General features: G+C 38.8%; 1 protein-coding gene across 2 annotated transcripts in view; it reads right to left on the bottom strand.

The window, feature by feature from the left end:
- ENPP3 (ectonucleotide pyrophosphatase/phosphodiesterase 3) overlaps positions 1 to 20,107 on the bottom strand; it is a 74,904-nt gene that overhangs the window by 51,607 nt on the left and 3,190 nt on the right. Inside the window, exons 2-6 of one of the 2 annotated variants that reach the window (XM_060616683.3) lie at positions 19,497 to 19,572; positions 13,400 to 13,522; positions 11,521 to 11,646; positions 8,464 to 8,524; positions 6,897 to 6,994 (exon numbers count right to left, since the gene is read on the bottom strand). In XM_060616683.3, coding sequence (XP_060472666.1) covers positions 6,897 to 6,994; positions 8,464 to 8,524; positions 11,521 to 11,646; positions 13,400 to 13,522; positions 19,497 to 19,572 — 484 coding nt within the window. Of the gene's footprint in view, positions 1 to 6,896; positions 6,995 to 8,463; positions 8,525 to 11,520; positions 11,647 to 13,399; positions 13,523 to 16,434; positions 16,549 to 19,496; positions 19,573 to 20,107 lie in introns of those variants that run through there. The other variant, XM_078447320.2, reaches the window with a different exon arrangement.

Genomic DNA, 20,107 nt, shown 5'->3' with positions numbered 1-20,107 from the left:
GCCAGTACCATACTGTCTTGATGATTACAGCTTTGTAGTATAGCTTGAAGTCTGGGATTGTGATGCCTCCTGCTTTGGTTTTCTTTTTCAAGATTGCTTTGGCTATTCGGGGTCTTTTCAGGTTCCATACAAATTTTAGGATTATTTGTTCTAGCTCTGTGAAGAATGCTGTTGTTACTTTGATAGGGATTGCATTGAATATGTAGATTGCTTTGGGTAGTATCGATATTTTAACAATATTTGTTCTTCCTATCCAGGAGTATGGAATTTTTTCCATTTTTTTTGTGTCTTCTTCAATTTCTTTCATAAGCTTTCTACAGTTTTCAGTGTATAGATTTTTCACCTCCTTGGTTAAATTTATTCCTAGGTATTTTATGGTTTTTTGTGCAACTGTAAATGGGATCGATTCCTTGATTTCAAAAAGGTTGAAATTCTGATGCCTACAATTCCTACATTCTAAGGAATGTCCGTTTTTAATAGAGAAGTGAAAGACTCTACAACATTTCTCTATAAAGGCCAGATCATAAATGTTAGGCTTTGTAAGTCCATATGTTCCTTGTTATAGCAGCTGAATTCAGCTATTGAGGCCAAAAGCATCCATAGATGCTACATCAACAAATAAGCATGGCTGTCCTCCAATAAATCTTTATTTGTGGACATTGAAATTTGAATTCCATGTAATTTGTACATATGACTAAATATTCTCTTCTTTATTTCTCAACCAGTTAAGAATGTAAAACAATTCTTAGCATTTACTAGGCCACACAAAAATAGAGTGGGCCACATTTTGTCCATGAGCCACATCTTGGGGATCATTCAGCTAAGCATACCCCAAATTACACACTGCCACCAGCTTTGTATGTTTGTGTTGCTCCTCTCTTTCTGACTCAGGTCATTATGATGAGAATTTCTATATAACATTTTCATCCCAGCTAATAGTTCTTATGTGACAGCATCCAATATAACAAAAGTCAACACAACTATCTAGGTAACTGAAAAGGAATTTGCCCTATATACGAGCATAAGCCTATGTCACGTAGTAACATTTATAAAATAAGTAGTAAATAACTTTACTACTTATTATTTTCAGTACAGTTTCCATTTGATCAGTGAAGTTTCCTGTGATCTGTTTTCCACAAAGTGCGGCATCAACTTTGCTTTCAAATGTTCTGCTGTTTTCGATCTGTGCAATAACACCACTCAAGGTCAGAACCACTCCAGCATTGCTATTTCCTCTCCAACGGTGAAGGATAAGAAATTTTCCATTTCAAAATACTGTCAACTCAAATTCTAAAAGAAAGCTTCACCATTATTGATTTTATTTAGGTTAAAACAAAAAGCAAAAATGATTGTTGTCCAGAAAGTTACAAAGTTTATAGTTGGAAACAATGAAAGTTTTCTCAAATAGGCTTGGAGTTGGTCCAATATGCAGTGTTTCCAATATGACCTAGGGATTATCTCCTTCAGAACCTTCTTAGGCTCCATATCAAGTTTACTAAATAGGACTCTGGTAGGAATGGAGGGGTAAGTAGAAGATGAAGAAAAGAGATCTGGAAAAAAAATCAACATTTGTGGCAAGCCACCCAAAGTGGTTCTGATGTACCTAAGTTTGAGGCCTGCCCTAGGATTTGATTTCTAAGTATAATTAAAGATTAAAATAACCTTTTTTTTCAGTCAATACTACCATAAGTCTCATACTTAACCAGAGAAAGACAACATTTATTATTTTTAAGAAGTCATACAATAAGAAAATAAAATGAGATCCAATTCTCTTATATAATTAAAAGAATTTAAGTGGGGGAGGAAGCATACAATAAACAGAAATATTAAAGTCAGTTTTTCTTTTTATTTCCTTCAAACATGGGTGATGTAATCAAATTCTTAAATGCCTTAAGTCATGGAGTATAAAATAAAATACAAACTAAGCTACCAGTAATGTAAAAACATGACATTAGTTGGGATGTCCCAAATAGGACACACCTGCGGACTATCCATGACTCATGCTACAATTTTGGATCACCTGCCTTTGAACAAGAGCTGTTGTAGAACAGCTCACAGAAAGCAAAAAATTCTATAATTGTTTCTTCTAGAACTTAATAATCTAAATCATAAAGGAAGGAAGGATACACAAGAAGCCAACAAGAGTAGATGCTTCTGCAGAGATAAAGCTAGAAAAATCTGGAAAGAGTTTTTTTTGTTTGTTAGTTGGTTGTTGTTATTCTACTATATACATTTTAATATCATTTTTAAAAGTTTATCATTTGTGTATTTTACTCTTTAAAGAACTTTTTCAAAAAGGAAGTACCAACCCCCCAAAAATCTGGAAACATAAATAGAATAAACACATATCCTTACAAACTATAAACTTGGGGCATCTGGGTGGCTCAGTCGCTTGAGTGTCCGACTTCGGCTCAGGTCATGATCTCACAGCTCAGTGAGTTCCAGCCCCGCATCGGGCTCTGGTGCTGACAGCTCAGAGCCTGGAGCCTGCTTCGGATTCTATGTCTCCCTCTCTCTCTGCCCCTAACCCACTCTCATTCTGTCTCTGTCCCTATCAAAAATAAATAAACATTAAAAAAATTTAAAAAAGAAACTATAAACTCTAAGAAAGAGCAGAAAACTAAATGCGTAGTAGGTGAAACAGCTGACAGATACAGCAAAAACAGTACGAGGATGGAAGTGTATAGCAGCAAACAGCTACATTAAAAAAGAAATTTTACATAAACAACCTAACTTTACAACTCAAAGAAGAAAAGGAACAAACTACATCCAAAGTTAGCTGAAGGAAGGAAACAATAAAGATTATAGCAGACATAAAGGAAACAAAGAGAAATACTTGTAAGAAAAGTACTTGTAAAAGTCAAGAAAATTAAAGTTGGTTTTTTGAAAAGATAAAATTAACAAATCTTTAGCTAGACTACACCTTCTCCAGAGAAAAGTCTAGGATTACAAGGCTTTACTGATGAATTCTCTCAAGTATTTAAAGACAAATTAATGCACGGGGCTCCTAGGGAGCTGTCAGTTAAGGGTCCAATTTCAGCTCAGGTCATGATCTCATGGTTCGTGAGTTGGAGTCCTTCATCAGGCTCTCTGCTATCAGCATAGAGCCCACTTTGGATCCTGTCTCCCTCTCTCTCTGCCTCTCCTCCTCACATGCTCTGTCTCTGTCTTTGTCTCTCTCAAAAATAAACATTCATATGAAACCAAGAAGAATCAATGGAGATCATTCTTAAACTCTTCCAAAAAACTGAAGAGAAGAAAACTGTCCCAAACTCATTTTATGAAGACAGCATTTACCCTGATACCAAAACCAGACAAAGACACCACAAGAAAAGGAAACTACAGGACAATATCCCTGATGAACATAGATGAAAAAAATCTTCAACAAAATACCAAGAAACTGGATTCAACAGTACATTAAAGGAATCACACACCATGACCAAGTGGAATTTATCCCTGGGATAAAATATGGCTCAACATATGAAAATCAATTAATGTGATATACCACATTAATAAAATACAGGATAAAAATCACATGATCATCTAAATAGATGCAGAAAAGGCATCTGATAAAGTTCAATACTCTTTCATGATAAAGACTCTCAACATACTAGAAATGGAGGGAAATTACCTCAACATAGTAAAGGTCATGTATGGAAAGCCCACAACTAAGAAAAACTGAGAGCTTTTCCAGTAAAATTAGGAACTAGGCAAGGACACTTTCATATACCATAAACAATATCTAACTCAAAATGAACTAAAGACTCAAGAATCTTACAAGAAAAGAGGAGGAAAGATTTGTGATATTGGTTTTAGTAATGATCTCATGAATATGACACCAAAAACACAAGCAACAAAAGCAAAAATAAACTAATGGGACTGCATCAAACTAACAAGCTTCTGCATAGCAAAGGAAACCATCAACAGAAACAACATATGGAATGGAAGAAAATACTTACAAACCATATATGTGGTAAGGAGTTGACTTCTAAAATAGATAATAAATTCTTACAATTCAATAGAAAAAAAAAACTAATAACCCAATTAAAAAATAGGCTAAGGACTTGAATAGATACTTCTCTGAAGAAGACCTACAAATGACCAATACATACAAGATGATCAATGTCATTAAACATCAGGAAAATGCAAGTCAAAACCACAATGAGATATCACTGCACACCTGTTAGGATGGCTATTATCAGAAACACAAAAGACATGTGTTAGTGAGGGTGTGGAGAAAGTGCAACCCTTGTGCACTGACAGTGAGAATAAAAAAGTTATACAACTATCATATGATCCAGCAATCCTACTTCTGGATATTTATCCAAAATAATTGAAATCAAGTTCTTGAGGAGATATTAACACCCCCATGTTCAATGCAATACTATTCACAATAACCAAGATGTGGAAACAACCTAAATGTCCATCAATAGATAAATGGATTTTTAAGTGGTGTATATATGCAATGGAACTTGATTTGGCCTTAAAAAAATGAAACCATATAAATGAATCTTGAGGACATTAAATGAAATAAGCCTGTTACAGAAAGACAGATACAAATAATTCCACTTATATGAGATCTAAAAGAGTCAAGGTCTTAAAACAAAGAATAGAATGGTGATTTCCAGGGTCTGTGGGGAGGAAAAAAATGGAGAGTTGCTAATCAATGGGTATAAAATTTCATTTACGCAAGATGAATAAATTCTAGAGATCTGCTATACAACATTGGGCCTATAGATAACAATATTTCATTATACACTTAAAAGTCTGTTAAGTGGTTATATCTCCTAAGTATTTTTACCACAATAAAATTAAAAAGAAGAAAGAAAGAGGAAGAGGGGGAGGAGGAAGAGGCAGCAGACAGCAAACGGCATCTGCTGTGGAGAAGTTAAGAATTCTATTGTTTGTGAAAGTAAACTTTGCTAACTAACTCTGATCTTCAAAAATCTACAAATGTTGCCTGCCAGATACACCTGTTACTACTAGTCTTAATCTATCCCCAATTTCCTACCTAACTTTCCAGGAAGCCTGACTTGTGGTGCAAGTCGAATCACTTCCATCTCACCTGACAGTCTGCTGTTCTTGGGCCTGACCCTTTTTTTCCTGTCCCCACCCACACTAAGACAAGATAATGACCTTGTCCTCTCACTAGAGTTGAGTCTGAGTCCTTGTAAGTCACCAATATGACTCACTGTGCTGTGGTATTAGTTCATGTTCAGCTTCCCAGACCGCTGTCACTCAACTCATGCAGCTTCTTGGGATACTGGAGATGGGGTTCTAGACTTCCTTAAAGTGATGTCTGTTGTCACACACCTCACCTCAAGCCTACTTTTCCCAGGAAGTCCTAATCCTAAGTCTCATTCACATCTATTCTTAATCAGGCCTCCTGGAAACTAACAGCCCATTTGCCTTGGTAGACCTAGTTAGTGATGTCTACACATTAAAGAATCAAATGTTGTCTGCATGACTTAAAAAATACATATTAAGCTTTAAAAAGGGAACATTCTCAATGGCCCAATGTTTCATTTGTGTCATTTCCAACCCTGAGTGGGATGAGCAAATCAAATAATTCCCCTTCAGAAGGGGTTCGGTTCAGCCTGGCTAGCTAAATTCCCTTTTGGATACAGAATTGGATATCCCGATTGTCAAGGAAAATTCAGATGAGGAAATACAAACTGGGAAGTGTTAATCAACTTTCCAGGCCAAAGTAACTCAGCAGTTAAACGACAAATCCTGAATTTGAAGCTAATTCGGTCAGAGCCCCAAACTCTCAATGTCTTTGCTGTAGTTCTGCCTCAGGGAATAAGAAAAAAGCTGAAGAGACAAAGTATCTTGTGTTGTAGGGGGAAGCAGTTCGTCTCTCTAGAGTCATGGAATTTTAGAGCTGGAATTAACAGTGGAATTCCATAAAGTTAATCCTCTCATTTTACAAATGAAGAAACGAAGACCCAGATGAGGTAATTGACTTACTCAGGCTCAAACAGCTCTTTTTTAATAATTTGGAGAAAAATAAAAACAGGCTTCCAGTAAAATTGTGATAAACTTTGAGAACCTTAGAGGCAAAAGAAGGCCTAGTAGAAGGGGGAAGAAAGAAAGGAATTGTCAGGCAGTGAAGAATACAGAGTCTGGAACCAACCCTCTGGTTCCAACCATGCTCTGATACACTTCTTGGCTCTGTATCCATAGGTACTTAATTTCTCCTTATTAATAACTTTATAAAATTGTATGAAGGCCAAGTGTCCTAGAAAGAAGCGTCACATCCTGATAAAGATGATAACAGAAACAATAATTACAATCACAGCTTAAAACCATTCAGTGTGTACCACATATACATTCTCACAGTATTTGCATCAGGTAGGAAGTGACCATTTTACAGCTGGAGAGAAAGAGCGCCAATAGATGAGATAAGTTTGCCCAAGGTCTCACAGCTAATAAGTGGTGAAGCCAGGTTCCAGGCAGTTTCATTCCAGAACCAGAGAGAGATACTAGACGTTTTGCCTTCTGGAGCGTATGATGTGCTGACTCTGCTCTGCCATTCAGACTCTTTCAGGATCATGTCCTTGCTGGTCATATGCTTGTTGCTAAGACCCAGAACCCAAGTCTGACAAACACCGCTTTTGAGACATTATATGTGAACAGATTTCCATAGGATGAAGTTATATTCAAATACAAAACGAATCACAAGAAACAAACAAAAAGATGAGCATGCGTCAAAAAAGAGGAGGAGCCAAAAGTATGAAACTAGGTATCCTGAGTGGTGAAGTCCTCAGGATCTCCAGAGGTCCTGGGAGAAGACAAACTACTAATATGGAAGGTCAGGAAGAAAGGTGCACATCTACAGGATGGCTAACTAGGTGTCCTCATCGTTTGTGTGCCTGTGGTTGTGGAGGACTTACTCAGTTTATGAATATTAGGTAGGAGAGTATCCCAGGTCTGCAAATATTCAGCTCGAAATCCATCCATGGAAAACAAAATAACTGGCGGCAATTCAAATCTGAAAGTGGAAAACAGAATTAGTACATGTTTTTATTGTAAAAAAAAACAAAAACAAAGACGTCTGTACTACTTACAATTCTGTAAATTAGAAAATCCTTAGAAAGCACATTAAGACAATTACCGTGTTTTTTTATTTCCCTTTTTAAAGATTTATTTTTTGATGTTATTTATTTTGAGAAAGAGAGAGAGCATGAGTGGGGGAGGGACGGAAAGAGAGGGAGAGAGAGAAAATCCTAAGCAGGATCCGCACTGATGATGATGCTGACTTAATTCTCACATGAAATCTTCCAAACTTGGCATTATTATTGTTATTATTATTATTACTACTACTACAACTTTAAATTTTTTAATGTTTATTTTTTGAAAGAGACAGAGAGAGAGACAGAGGCAGAGACAGAGACGGAATGCGAGTGAGGGAATGAGACAGAGAATCCCAAGCAGGCTCCAGGCTCTGAGCTGTCAACACACAGCCTGATGCAGGGCTCAAACCCACAAACTGTGAGATCATGACCTGAGCCAAAGTTGGACGCTTAACTGACTGAGTCACTCAGGCGCCCCTCTACTATAATTTTATAGATGAAGTTCAGAGAAGTGACTAGTGCAGAGTTTCAGGGGCAAGACCAGGAGTCAAACTCAAGTATTTTTTTTCTAAATTCTTGGCTCTTCCTCCTGGATGCTGCTGAACTGGGCAACTGGACCTGAGGACTGGGGTAAACCAAAGTGGCATGGTACAAAAACAGACATGATGCACACACATTTTTTTTATATAAAATAATGCTATCTAAAAATGACTGCACTAAGTCTTCCTATAGCCAGGTACTCCTTTTTTCTTCTACCTCATCATCTTCCTCCCACTGCTTGGGCCAGAATGAAGTAGGGGACGGGCATAAGGGGCCACTGGAGAAGAAATCCATCCTGACTGGGACATGCTGTGGGCATGTTTCCAGGATTGGGAAAAGTCCAGTAGCAGCCACCCCAAATGTGTGGAGGAGATGCATAGGAGGGGTCAGCGAGGGGTTCTACCTCACATGTTCATCATGCAGGTACACATAACGAGTCCTCCTCATCCTTCAAGGTCTACCTTTCCTTGTGAGGCCTTCCATGGGCAAACTTCTTCCCCTCCCCTCAGTAAGCATAAATTCGAGGTACCGGGATGTGAATAGAGAAGAGTTCTGGCTGGAGTAATTCAGATCTAAATTCCAGTCCTGATCATAGGACCTTGGGGATGTCAGTATGTAATAGTTCAGCAAATCTTTTTAAGTCATTGTTGTAAGACATGAATATAAAAAAATTAATTTAAAAATGCTTTGTAGACAAAACTCTGAGTTTGAAGTCAGAAGAATCCTCATCGTTTCTTAACTTTATTGTTTTGAAATATAAATATAGTGGAGGAAATTCCACCCTGTGTCTCAACTACATTCCATGTGCCATCTGTTAAAGGAGAATAAAAACTGCCCTTATTCTCACCCTTCTGGACACTGAGACGGCTGGGCTGTGCCACACTCTTCTTTCACCCATGGGGTTTCTCCTAAAAAAATGTAAGATCAAAATCTTTAGACAACTACACCATAAAAAAAAAAAAAAAACAAATGTTCAATGACCTTGATCTTTCCAAACTACTTAGTCCATGTTATTCCAATGATTTAATTCCACCAGAACATGTTAAGTGTTATTCCACATGGTGAAAAGGTCAGTGCGTCCAGATATTTGCACAGATCGAATATCAAGAAGCTCATCTTTACCAAGAAAAACAAAGGAGATTCATTTAACTGGAAAGGGACAATTAGAAAAAATGAGTTTAACAAATACAGATATACCATCTAAAGAAAGGAGGAAAGAAATCATGGTGGGGGGTGGGGGGTGGGCAGAAGCAGCCAATGAGAATAATTGATATCAACTGGGAAAACCTGAACAAAGATCTTAACTAAAAAAATTTGACTCCATAAATGTTTCTGTTTATAGAACATTCCAGCTGATTAATGAAGTAGAAATGATAGTGCATAAATGTCATCACTTGCACCCCTTGATGGATATACGCAAGATCATCAATGGCTAACATCCCAGAAAAGGTGACAAGCAGTCAAGATGTGCCTCTTGATGGAAGTAATACCACCGTCTACGGAGTATACTTGCAAAATAAAAAAATAAATAAATAGCACCTGAATCTGAACAGTCGTCTGATTCTGATTGCAACTACCAATTTTCAGGAAATGAGATGACAAACTGCTTAAGTTACAGGGGATGCAGTCTACAAAGCTCAGACTGGAAAACTAGAACAAATGGCCCTTTTCCTCCAACACGTAAATTGCAAGGGGAAAAAAAGAAAGAGAACCTACTTTTAAAGGACTTGAAATACATCAGCCACTTGTAATGTATGGAATCTATTTGGATCCTACTTCAGACAATCTTTTTAAAAAATGTTATGAAACAAGCAGAAAAATCAGAACAGTGGATATTTGATGACAACAAACAACAATTGATATTTTTAGATCTATTAATGGTATTATAATTTTGTTAAATACTTACATTTTTTAGATATGTCCTGAAAATATTTACAGATGAATATTAACTCTAGGATTTACTTAGAAATAATCTAAAATTTAGGGAGAAAAGCTGGGGTGGATAAAATTACATTTTTTTTAAGAAAAACAAAATCCAAAACTTGAAGATAAGCAAAAGGAGGACTGATCACTAAACTTCATTTTAATATCATTCTGGGAATTATCTAAAATGGACGTTATCTAATCAAATGGATTATCTAATTACCTAGGAATGTATACCTTTATTTAGCTTATTCTTTACCATTTATTTTACTTCACAGTAACAATAGCAGTTAATTGGTAGAAAAGTGATAGCAACATAACTGATTCTTGTCTGATAACAAAGAAATTTTCCTGTAGAAATGCAAATCATTTCTATCCCACCAAAAGTTACAGTACTTTTTACCTCATTCTAACATTCTTTCCATACTATATATACTCAGTCTCTTTCATTCTCTTTAAGCCAACTGAACATTCCAGTTGGTTATCTCATGAATGAGCTAATTACTCTTTGACATGTTCACATTACATTTATATGAGAGTTGTGTTTTTATCTTTTGAAAATTATACTTTGTCAAGATGAGACAAGACTGGCCATTAGTTGATAATTGCTGGGGCTAGGTGCCAGACATATGGGGAGATCACCATACTATTCTGTTCTGTACATTTGTTAGAAGTTTATCATAAAATCTTTAAAATTCCAAACTTAAAATGTAAGAGTAACTGGCTGGTTTCTTCCAAAATTATTCAAATGCCTTCAAGCTACTGCTTAAAGATTTAATTTTGGCAAAAATCATGTAACCTCTTTAAACAAAATGTTGAATCCTTACAGTAAGAACACATTTACATTTATTTTGAAAAATAAGCTGAAATGATGAAATTAACTCCATCAAAGTGCCCAATTAGTGGTGGTAGTAAACTTCTACACTGCTAAACAATTATTTTTGTATCTATTAAGTTTGAACAATATTGTGCAAGGAATTCAGCAGGAAATTTTACCATATGACCTGAGGACCAGTCTTGAGATAAAAAGTTAAAAGTTATATATTTGGGGTAAAAGCTGGGAAAATATAGAGGTCAGAGGCAGTGTGGTCAGTGAACTTATAGAAATAAGCAAGCAAGAAATTATGCTTGCCTTTGTGAATGTAGCAGAATTTTTAATGATACAATACTAAATGTCAAGCAATAATTATTTGAAAAAGAAGTTACCATTTCAGGCTTTTATTTTTCTTTTTTTGATAGCTCTTTTTAGTTGGTTTTCAATTACATTTTGTAATAAAAACTGATTCATCCATTAGTGCAAAACCTATTTTCTACTAAGAGATTACAGTTAATGTTTCTTCTATAACATCTTCCTCCTAGTCCTCTTATCGGGTGTGGCATTATGAAAAAAAGGTTGATAGCTTGAAGCAATTTTGTTGCTGTGTGTTTATGCTCACTTTTCATAAATTTCATTAGGTGTTCAGAGGGATTAGTAATTAAAAAAAAAAATCTACAGTATCTCACTTAGAGCTGGAATCAGGAGTTGAACCTGTATCCTAATCTTGGCTCTGCATTAACTCTCTCATGGTCTTTAATCAGTAATTTAACCAGTCAGGACACAGCTGTTTCAACAGTAACATTGGTTTAACAGACTGATATACAAGCCAGATAATCTCTTTCCTCATGTTTTAACTTTAGGATCTGCCATCTGGTGTCTCAAACCACAAGTATTTCTATCATAGTCATTGGACTAGAGAAACCTTGCCTTACCAAGAAATACAGAACTTTCACCTTTCTCTTCTTTTCTGTAGTCCCTATGTTATGAGCTCCCTCTCTCTACAGCACACAAGCCGCATTTCTTCCCACGGTAAACACACTGGCCATTTCTTCTACGTGGAGTAGCTCAAGATTCTCTGACTCGTTTTCGTTTATGCAGCCTAGACCAGTCAGCTCTGGGGTCACTGAACCCGTGGAGGCAAATGGTTCGATCTCCTCTGCTTACCTTGACAGACACTGTTATAGTCAGCACAGCAGTCTTTCCTCTGCAGACAATCATCTGAACAAGAGCAGAGGCTGGAATCTAGTCTGGTCTCCCCACAACGAAATCTATTGCATGTCCATATTTGAGCTGTAAAATCACACAGTTCGGTTGCCAGCATTTAACTTCTTGTAAGTATCCAATATCAAACATGAATTCCATGCGTTTATCCCTGTATTACTGGGCAGTCAAAGTCTTGGCTTATCGCCCTAATAAATGAGAATATGTAAGACAAACAAGGGGCTATCCACCGCTTTTCTTCATTTGGCACGGGTGCAGTCTTTCAAGCAGCAGCTCTGATCCACCTAGCAGGTACACCTCTGAGTTTGGAGAAACTCTGAACACTGGCTCTGTCCCCACCCACCCCACCCTATTGGGAAATAGGAGTTCCCAACAGCGATGAACCGTTATGCCTGAATGATTGTTGCCACCCGAGAGCAGTTTTATCTAAGGACAGGCAGCAAGGAAGAGGCAGTGACAACAGAAGTAGCAGGAACACGGTCAGGTGGGTAAGGATGTAGGGAGGTCAGGGCACCTCGCAGCTGAGGGTGACAGAACTGGTGGATGAGCCTCCGCCATGCCCTTGCTGTTCTCCCAGGCTATGTGCTCAGTTATGACATCAGTGTAAATAAACATCTGGGCTAAAAACAGCAAGAGACTGCATCGCCATTGTTTCCTAGTGCCACCTGCTAGGAGTCAGTGTCTAAAATCAACATCAGCCCTGTGCGGAGACAAATGCATTGAACAGGTAACTGCTGTGTGCTTCCATTGTGCACAAAGTTCTTCATTGCCCTTCACTTATTATTAGAAAATACTGGGAAAGGTTTAGTAAAGGGAATACACATCTTATCTACAGTACGTTATCCCTTCCCTCTTATCCTTTTCAGAAAGCGTAATGTAAGGAGTTCTGTTATTCCAGTCTTACTCTCCTTGAATCACTAGCCACCCCCGTATGCACATGCCGTCACTGGTTTCTTAAAAAATTAAACATTGTGAACGGTCTCTTCTCCCCAGAGAATAGTGTTTTTCAAGTTGCGTTCTGTGGAGCACTGGCATCAGAATCACCAAGATGATTCTGCTTTCCAAGTGAATCTTATGCATCCTAAAATCTAAGAGCCACTGCCAATGAAACTAAGATGATTAACTTGAGTCATAGTGAAACTCCATTGTGACATCTGTACTCCATGCAACATACACAGCATCTTGTCTGCTAGAGACTAGTACTCCTCAACCTCAATCAGATCAAGTGTGGACTCTATGTTTAGTACTGTAAAGGGGGGAATGGTAATCATAGATCCCATACACAAGCTGTTATGAGTTAAATAATGTCCCCACAAAATGTTGGAGTCCTAGCCCCCAATGTCATGAATGTGACCTTGCTTAGAAAAAGATCTCTGTAGACACTCAAGTTAAAATGAGGTCCTTAGTGTGGGCCCTATCCAGTGCGACTGGTATTTTTATAAAACGGGGAAAGTTGGACATGAACTCACACACACAGGGAAGACTGCGAAGACACAAGAGAACTCTCCGTGAAGACGGAGGCAGAGTTTGGGGTTACGCTACCACAAACCAACAACTGCCAGTGACTGCCAGCAACCCACCAGCTAGGAGAGGGGCAAGGAACAGATTCTCCCTCGTAGCCCTTAGAAAGAACCAACCTTCAAAACAGCTATATCCCGGCTTTCTAGCCTCTGGGACTGTGAGAAAATGAATTTCTGTGGGTTAAGTCTCCCCCTCCCCAGTTTCTGTGTTATGGCAGCCCTAGAAAACTAATACACATCAGACGTGCATTCGTGAAAGCACAACCAACATGTTACAATGAACTTATCCTCAGAGTCCATACTTGATTTCACACAGGTGTCTTCAAAATCCCAGCAACAGTCACCCCGCTGTTTACATTCCATATCACACCGGCAGCTCTCCAGTCCTCTGAATGAAGAATCAAAGCATTTCTTCCTGCAACTGCCTGCAGAGTAGAGGAAATGAGAAAACCAGTGCTTAGGAGTTATCCGGTATCTCAGAGCTGGATGAAGCACACAGAAGAGGTACCTAGTACAGACCTCTGACCTCTGTAGGTCAAACAGGTATTTTGTTATTGCGCTGTATGATTCATCAGTGCAAAGTGATAAATAATAAGCGATTTTTCCGTAGGACTCCAGAGAGGTCCCAGACTCAGAAATACCAGGCACCATTAGGTGAAGGTAGGAGGCACAGGCAGAGGCTAAATGTAGCGGAATTGGGTGAAAGTCTGGAGCTGGAGCAGCAACTATCCACCCCACTTCTGTCTTCACATTGAAGGCTCATAATCTGGAGAAATTTAGGAAAAGTAGCTTTCCTCACAGAGGTAGACACAGAGGATAGCTACGAGGAGAAAAGAGGAACACGCCATATTCACAAACGTGAACAGATGGTTACCAGACATTTGAGAATGGCAAGATAATATCCAACATAAAAACATAGACCAAAACAAGTAAGAAGAGAAAGAAAGAAAGAAAGAAAGAGAGAAAGAAAGAAAAGGAAAAAGAAAAGCTTGATTGAAAAGGAAACAATGCAAGGAATGGAAGAGTTAAACACAAATATACACACGCACAGCTAATGGTGAGATCCTGTGAAGAGACAACATTGTATCCATGAAATAAGAAAGAAAGCTATAATTTAAAAAAGAGAAATAACATTCTGGGAATAAAAACATGAGAAATAGAAACATAAGAGCGGTAATGAAAAATTCAGTAGAGGGGCGCCTGGGTGGCGCAGTCGATTAAGCGTCCGACTTCAACCAGGTCACGATCTCGCGGTCCGTGAGTTCGAGCCCCGCGTCAGGCTCTGGGCTGATGGCTTGGAGCCTGGAGCCTGTTTCCGATTCTGTGTCTCCCTCTCTCTCTGCCCCTCCCCCGTTCATGCTCTGTCTCTCTCTGTCCCAAAAATAAATAAAAAACGTTGAAAAAAAATTAAAAAAAAAAAAAATTCAGTAGAGGGGTTGTGGTAGGCAGAATCATGGTTCCCAACATGATTTGTTCCCCTAATCCCCAAGACTGAATATGCTATGCTGTTTTACACAGCAAAGAGACATTGCAGATGTAATTAAGGCTATTACTTAGTTGACCTTAAAACAGGAATGTGGTACCTAAAAGTGAAAACAAAGAAAGTGCAGATGATATTATTAAAGAATTCACATTATAAAATTCACCAGAACTGAAAAGCTTAAATTATTACATCAACATTTCGCAGGGCAAAACTCACACCAAGAGGTCAACAGGAATAAAGTGATCTTGAAAGCTCACGGAGAAAAATCATAAGCAATCTGTAAAAGATCACAAGTCAGAATGGTATCAAATTTCTTAAAAGCAATACTGGAACCTAGAAGATAGGAAAGCAATGTCTTCATCTTTTTTAAAGGAAAATTATGTTCATCTCAGAATTCATTATCTAGCCAAACCATTAAGTGTTAAGTTAGGGTGATGAAGATATTTTTATATAGGTAAGAACTCAGGTTAAATCTCATATGCATCCTATTTTAGGAAACTACTAAAGATGTTCTTTAGCAAAATGAGGAAGTAACACAAAGAGATCCAAAAACTATGAGATCCAACACAATGGAGAGTCTAGCGAAATAACAACCATAGGTATATGAGAGCAAACAAAGAGAGAAAACTAAGAGAGCAAACAACACAGATCAGAGCAGCAGGACAGAGGAACAAAAATTAAAATAAAAGATATCACTCTATACCTAACTTTACACTGCCAAAAATGAGAGAGCCAGAGAATGCCAAGAGTTGGTGGAGATACATGGTAAAGACAGAGTAGGCTGTAGCAGCCATTCTAGGAAGCAATCTGGGGCTACTCAACTGAGTTAAAATACAAACCCTAATTATGAGGGAGCTTGGGGCAAGCTGAAGGCAAAATATAGGTTGGTACACACACACACACCCAGGTGGAATATGTGTGATATTCCTCGGACACTCCTGGCTACCCAAGAACAAAGGAAAGGGGTTTAAGTGCTTGCCATGGTAATACGGGAAACTAAAGCAAATGAAAAATTAAATTCCCTTACTGCCTACAGCCCATTGACAAGTCCTTGAGACAGCAGAGTGACCTCCCTCTAGGAGCTCAGCTGCTGGATAATGCTTTACTAGGGGCAAAAAGGAATCTTGGCATAACATTATCCCAACTTTGAGGATCCCGTAAGTCTGCTTCCTTTACCCCAACTGCCCCAAGATATATGCTGGCAATCATACTCCAAGCTTATGGCCCCCCAATATACATCTAAAGGGTCTCATGACTGAGGTTTTATAAAATGGTAATAAATGGCATTTCCCTAGTAACAGCTAGCCCCTCAAGGTCCTGGAAACCCTGCTTCCAAAATTCCTTAGAGACTTACTCTATCCTCGACCCTCTCCCAATCTGAGGGTATGTAATGAGTTACTGGTCAGGACCCCAGTGAAGTTCTTCCTGCCCATGGGTCCTATCCCCATGCTTTAATAAAATCACCTTTTTGCACCAAAGACATCTTCAAGAATTCTTTCTTGGCCATCAGCTCCAGACCCCACAAACCCTCCATCACCCCAAAATTTCATCACTAAGACCCAGGAATTCTATCCCTGGTAGATGATGAAGCAATCTCACACAAGTCCATAAGGGAACCTGCAGGATATATGTGGTGTAAAGGAACTAACGTCAGTCAGGCACTGGGGGGAGGGCATAGGTTAAATAGTACATTAGATACATGCTACAGAGTATTAAGTAGTAAGTAGATAGATGCATAAGAATAGATGCATGATAACAATGTAGATCGATCTTAAGAAACATTCAGTGAAAAAGTAACCAAAAAAGTGTTATACCATTTATACAAAAGGCCTTTACATTTTTATATTCACTCACCTGCTTTGAAACATTTTCTGCACATGGTTTCTAGGAAACAACAATCACTTGGCTTTCCTCCCACATTCCTGACAAATTCTTCCTAGGCTTCATCTGTGGGTTTTTTCCCCCACCGCATGTTCCCAATTCTGTAAGGTTAGTGTGTTCCAGTCACATTGCTTTAAGTCCCACATATGATGCTGATAACCACCTCACTGTATGTCCATCTAGAACTTCCCTTCAAAAGACAGCCTCATATATCCAACTGCCTTCGTGGTTTTTCCTCTTGGACATCTAGTAAATATTTCAAATTTAACATGTCCAAAAACGAGCTCCCGATTATTCTCCCCAAACCAGCTTCTTCTACAGTGTTTCCCATCTCAGTTAGGGAATTTCTGTATTTCCAGCTGTTCCTATCAAAAATCTTGAGGTCATTCTTCTTTCTCCGTATCCATTCTGTCAATAAAATCTATCTACCACATCAAAGATATCCAGGACCTAAACATGTCTCACCAGTTACAATCACTGCTGTAGTTCAAGACATAAAACTTGTATGGATTATGGCAATAATTTCCCAGTTGGTGTTCCCCACGTCTCCTCGTTTCACTCTGCCATTTATTCAAACACAGTAGCCTGAATGAGTGTACCGAAAGCAAACCACAGCATGTCATTTCTCTGCTCCAATCACTTCCCAGCACTCTCAGAATAAAAGCCTGTGGCCATATTCAATCTATCAGCCTCACTGATTTGGCTTCTCTTCAGTCCTTTGGTCCATCTCATTTTATGACCAACCTCCTTCTTGTCCTCTTAGTTCGAACTCACTGATCTTGTTACTTGTTAAATGAACTTGCCAGGCAAGCTCCTGCCTTAAGCCTTTGCACTTGTTTTTTTTCCTCTCGCCTGGAATGTCCCTCCACAAATATCCCTGTTTCTCCCTTACTTCTTCAGCTCTTTACAAAAGTTATTTCACATACACCCCCAATCCTACCCCAACTCAATATTTTATAATCCCCTTTTCAGCTTTACTTACTCCCTAGCACTTTATCATATATATATATATATATATATATATATATATATGACTTATTTATTTTTTTATTGTCTCCCTTCCATGCTAGAATGTAAACTCTTTGAAGTTTCCCAGTAATTAGAATAGTACCTAGCATACAGTCAGTGTTCAATTATTGAAGAGTAAGTAAAAAGCATGTGTACATAAAAGAACACATTTTTTAATGTTTTATTTATTTTTGACAGAGAGAGAGAGAGAGACAGAGAGACAGAGCATGAACGGGGGAGGGGCAGAGAGAGAGGGAGACACAGAATCGGAAACAGGCTCCAGGCTCCCAGCCATCAGCCCAGAGCCTGACGCGGGGCTCGAACTCACAGACCGCGAGATCGTGACCTGAGCTGAAGTTGGACGCTCAACCGACTGAGCCACCTAGGTGCCCCAAAAGAACACATTTATAAGAATACATACAAACTCGGGGCGCCTGGGCGGTCTGTGAGTTCGAGCCCCGCGTCGGGCTCTGGGCTGACAGCTCAGAGCCTGGAGCCTGCTTCGGATTCTGTGTCCCCCTCTCTCTCTGCCCCTCCCCCGTTCATGTTATGTCTCTCTCTGTCTCAAAAATAAATAAATGTTAAAAAAAAAAATTAAAAAAAAAAATACATACAAACTCAAACTAGAAGAACCACTTTTAAAATTCACACTGCCTATGAAAAGCAGGTTAACTGGAATGGAGAATGGTGAAAATGGTCCAGGGTTGGGGATTAGGAATCAGTGGTAAAAGAATGAGGAGGTGACTATTTCAAGAGCGCTGGCAAAGGAGGGGCTGGAGTTAAATACCAAAGTCCTGGAGGGGGTGGTGCCACATGAGGGTTGACAGATGGAGATAAAAGGACAAGAATAAGGAACAATGACACTGGGAAGCCAGCCAGTAGGTGCAATAAAATAAGGAGGTGAGAGAAACAGCCAAAATAACCAGAGATTAGTATGTGCCTCTTGCAATTAATTTACGTAATTTAAGAGAACCAAGAAGTGATGTACTTCTGTGCACACTTACATCAGAATAATACTACTAAAGTGGCCCAGAAACACTTGTTAGATCTAAGCCTAGGGCTCTGTAGTTCAGAAACACAACCTGTAGCTCTGTACTATAATTCAGAAACACAACAGCCAAGTGACTCAAAAAAGATAGTAATTTTCCAGGTAAGGTCCACCTTTTCAGTTCTGCCATGTTCCCATGCTATCCTGGGAGTACTGAATGTTTGTTAATTTTTAAGTGAAAACATAACTGAAAAATTGTTTATCAGTCTCACCAAGAGTCTCCCTAATGAAGAAGCAAAAAGACCTTCCCCAAGGGAGTCAAACTAAAAGTTAATCAGCCAAATTAAAAAGGAGAACAAATGATCTCATGTTCGACCTCCTACTTCCCCTTAATAAAAGTACCCAAACAATACATAACAAAACTTAGACAATGCTTGTAAATGATTTATTTATTGTTCATATTGACCAGATATTGCAAAAAAAGATGTATTTTGATATGTTGCAGCATCTTTCTCCAATTTTTTCTTTGCTTCTCAGGAGGAAAAATAAAGAAACATGAAGCTTTTAGTCTGCACTACATTTCAAGAATGTGTCATTGCCTAGCCAAGAAATAGTGAGATTTCAAGAAGAAAGTGATACCTTCTCCCAGGAGGTCCTGGGAGGGGAGTAACCAAGACTTTTGAGGCCAAGTTTATCAGCAGGTAGGAATGACTAGAGTAGATGTTGAGACAGAAGGAGTCTTTGATCCAGTTATCAAATACTCTATGAAGGTGAGAACAAATGAGGGGAAAATACAGGAATGATATGACTCTCAAAGGAGTAAGGGGTGAGGGTAAAAGAGTGAAGTCCAGAAATGACATTGGATAATGCTAACCACAGATGTGGGCTCCCGATAAGTGCGGTGTGGGAGAAGAAGAAACCTTGGATGAGACTGCCCACGCAAGAGAGAGGGGGCTCGAGAGAGGGGACAAGTTTCAACGGTAAAGGTGAGGAGAAAGGAGGAATCAGGAAATGTGTTGAGAAAACACTGAGGGGTTACCTTGCTCCTCTTGTCGCCTGAGTCCAAGCCCCAGGCCCAGTCCAAGTGACACAATCACCAACAAAGCAAGGAGAACCTATATTTAAAATAAGGAAAAGTGGCCTTTACAATTTTTAAAAAATGCACAAAGGTGCAAAGATCCCGCCCTCCATCAGTGAATCTAAAGCCCCACAGCAAGCTAGTTATTCATAACACCAGATCCAACAGTGACAGGGGAACGTACAATTTTAAAGGCCTGAAAATAAGAAAGCTCTGGGCACAAGTTTAAAATAGTATTTACTACAGATCTTTAAATTCCAATGTATGAGTCCTGGTTAGCATAACCCCAGATTGAGTTAAAGCATGGATGAAACTACGAGGGCCATTTACCTTTGCCCACTTCTCATTCTTAACTAGGTACCTGTTTGGAGATGATTTATCTAAGAGCATTCCTGAGTTGTGAAATCGTTAACTACCTCATTCCTAGGGAGCAGGGGTTTCCCTCCCAGCTCTGTCCTATGGAGGGGATGAGAATAGTTAATACGTGTGAAAATACAGCATTCAAATAATTAACTGGCAAATGATCCGCTTTGATCTCTAGCACAGACAACGATGTGGAAGCTCTGTGACCA

This window comes from Panthera onca, chromosome B2, assembly GCF_046562875.1.
Source record: "Panthera onca isolate mPanOnc1 chromosome B2, mPanOnc1 haplotype 2, whole genome shotgun sequence".
In the NCBI taxonomy this organism is placed as follows: Eukaryota; Metazoa; Chordata; class Mammalia; order Carnivora; family Felidae; genus Panthera; species Panthera onca.
This window is presented reverse-complemented; position numbering and strand designations above follow the sequence as displayed.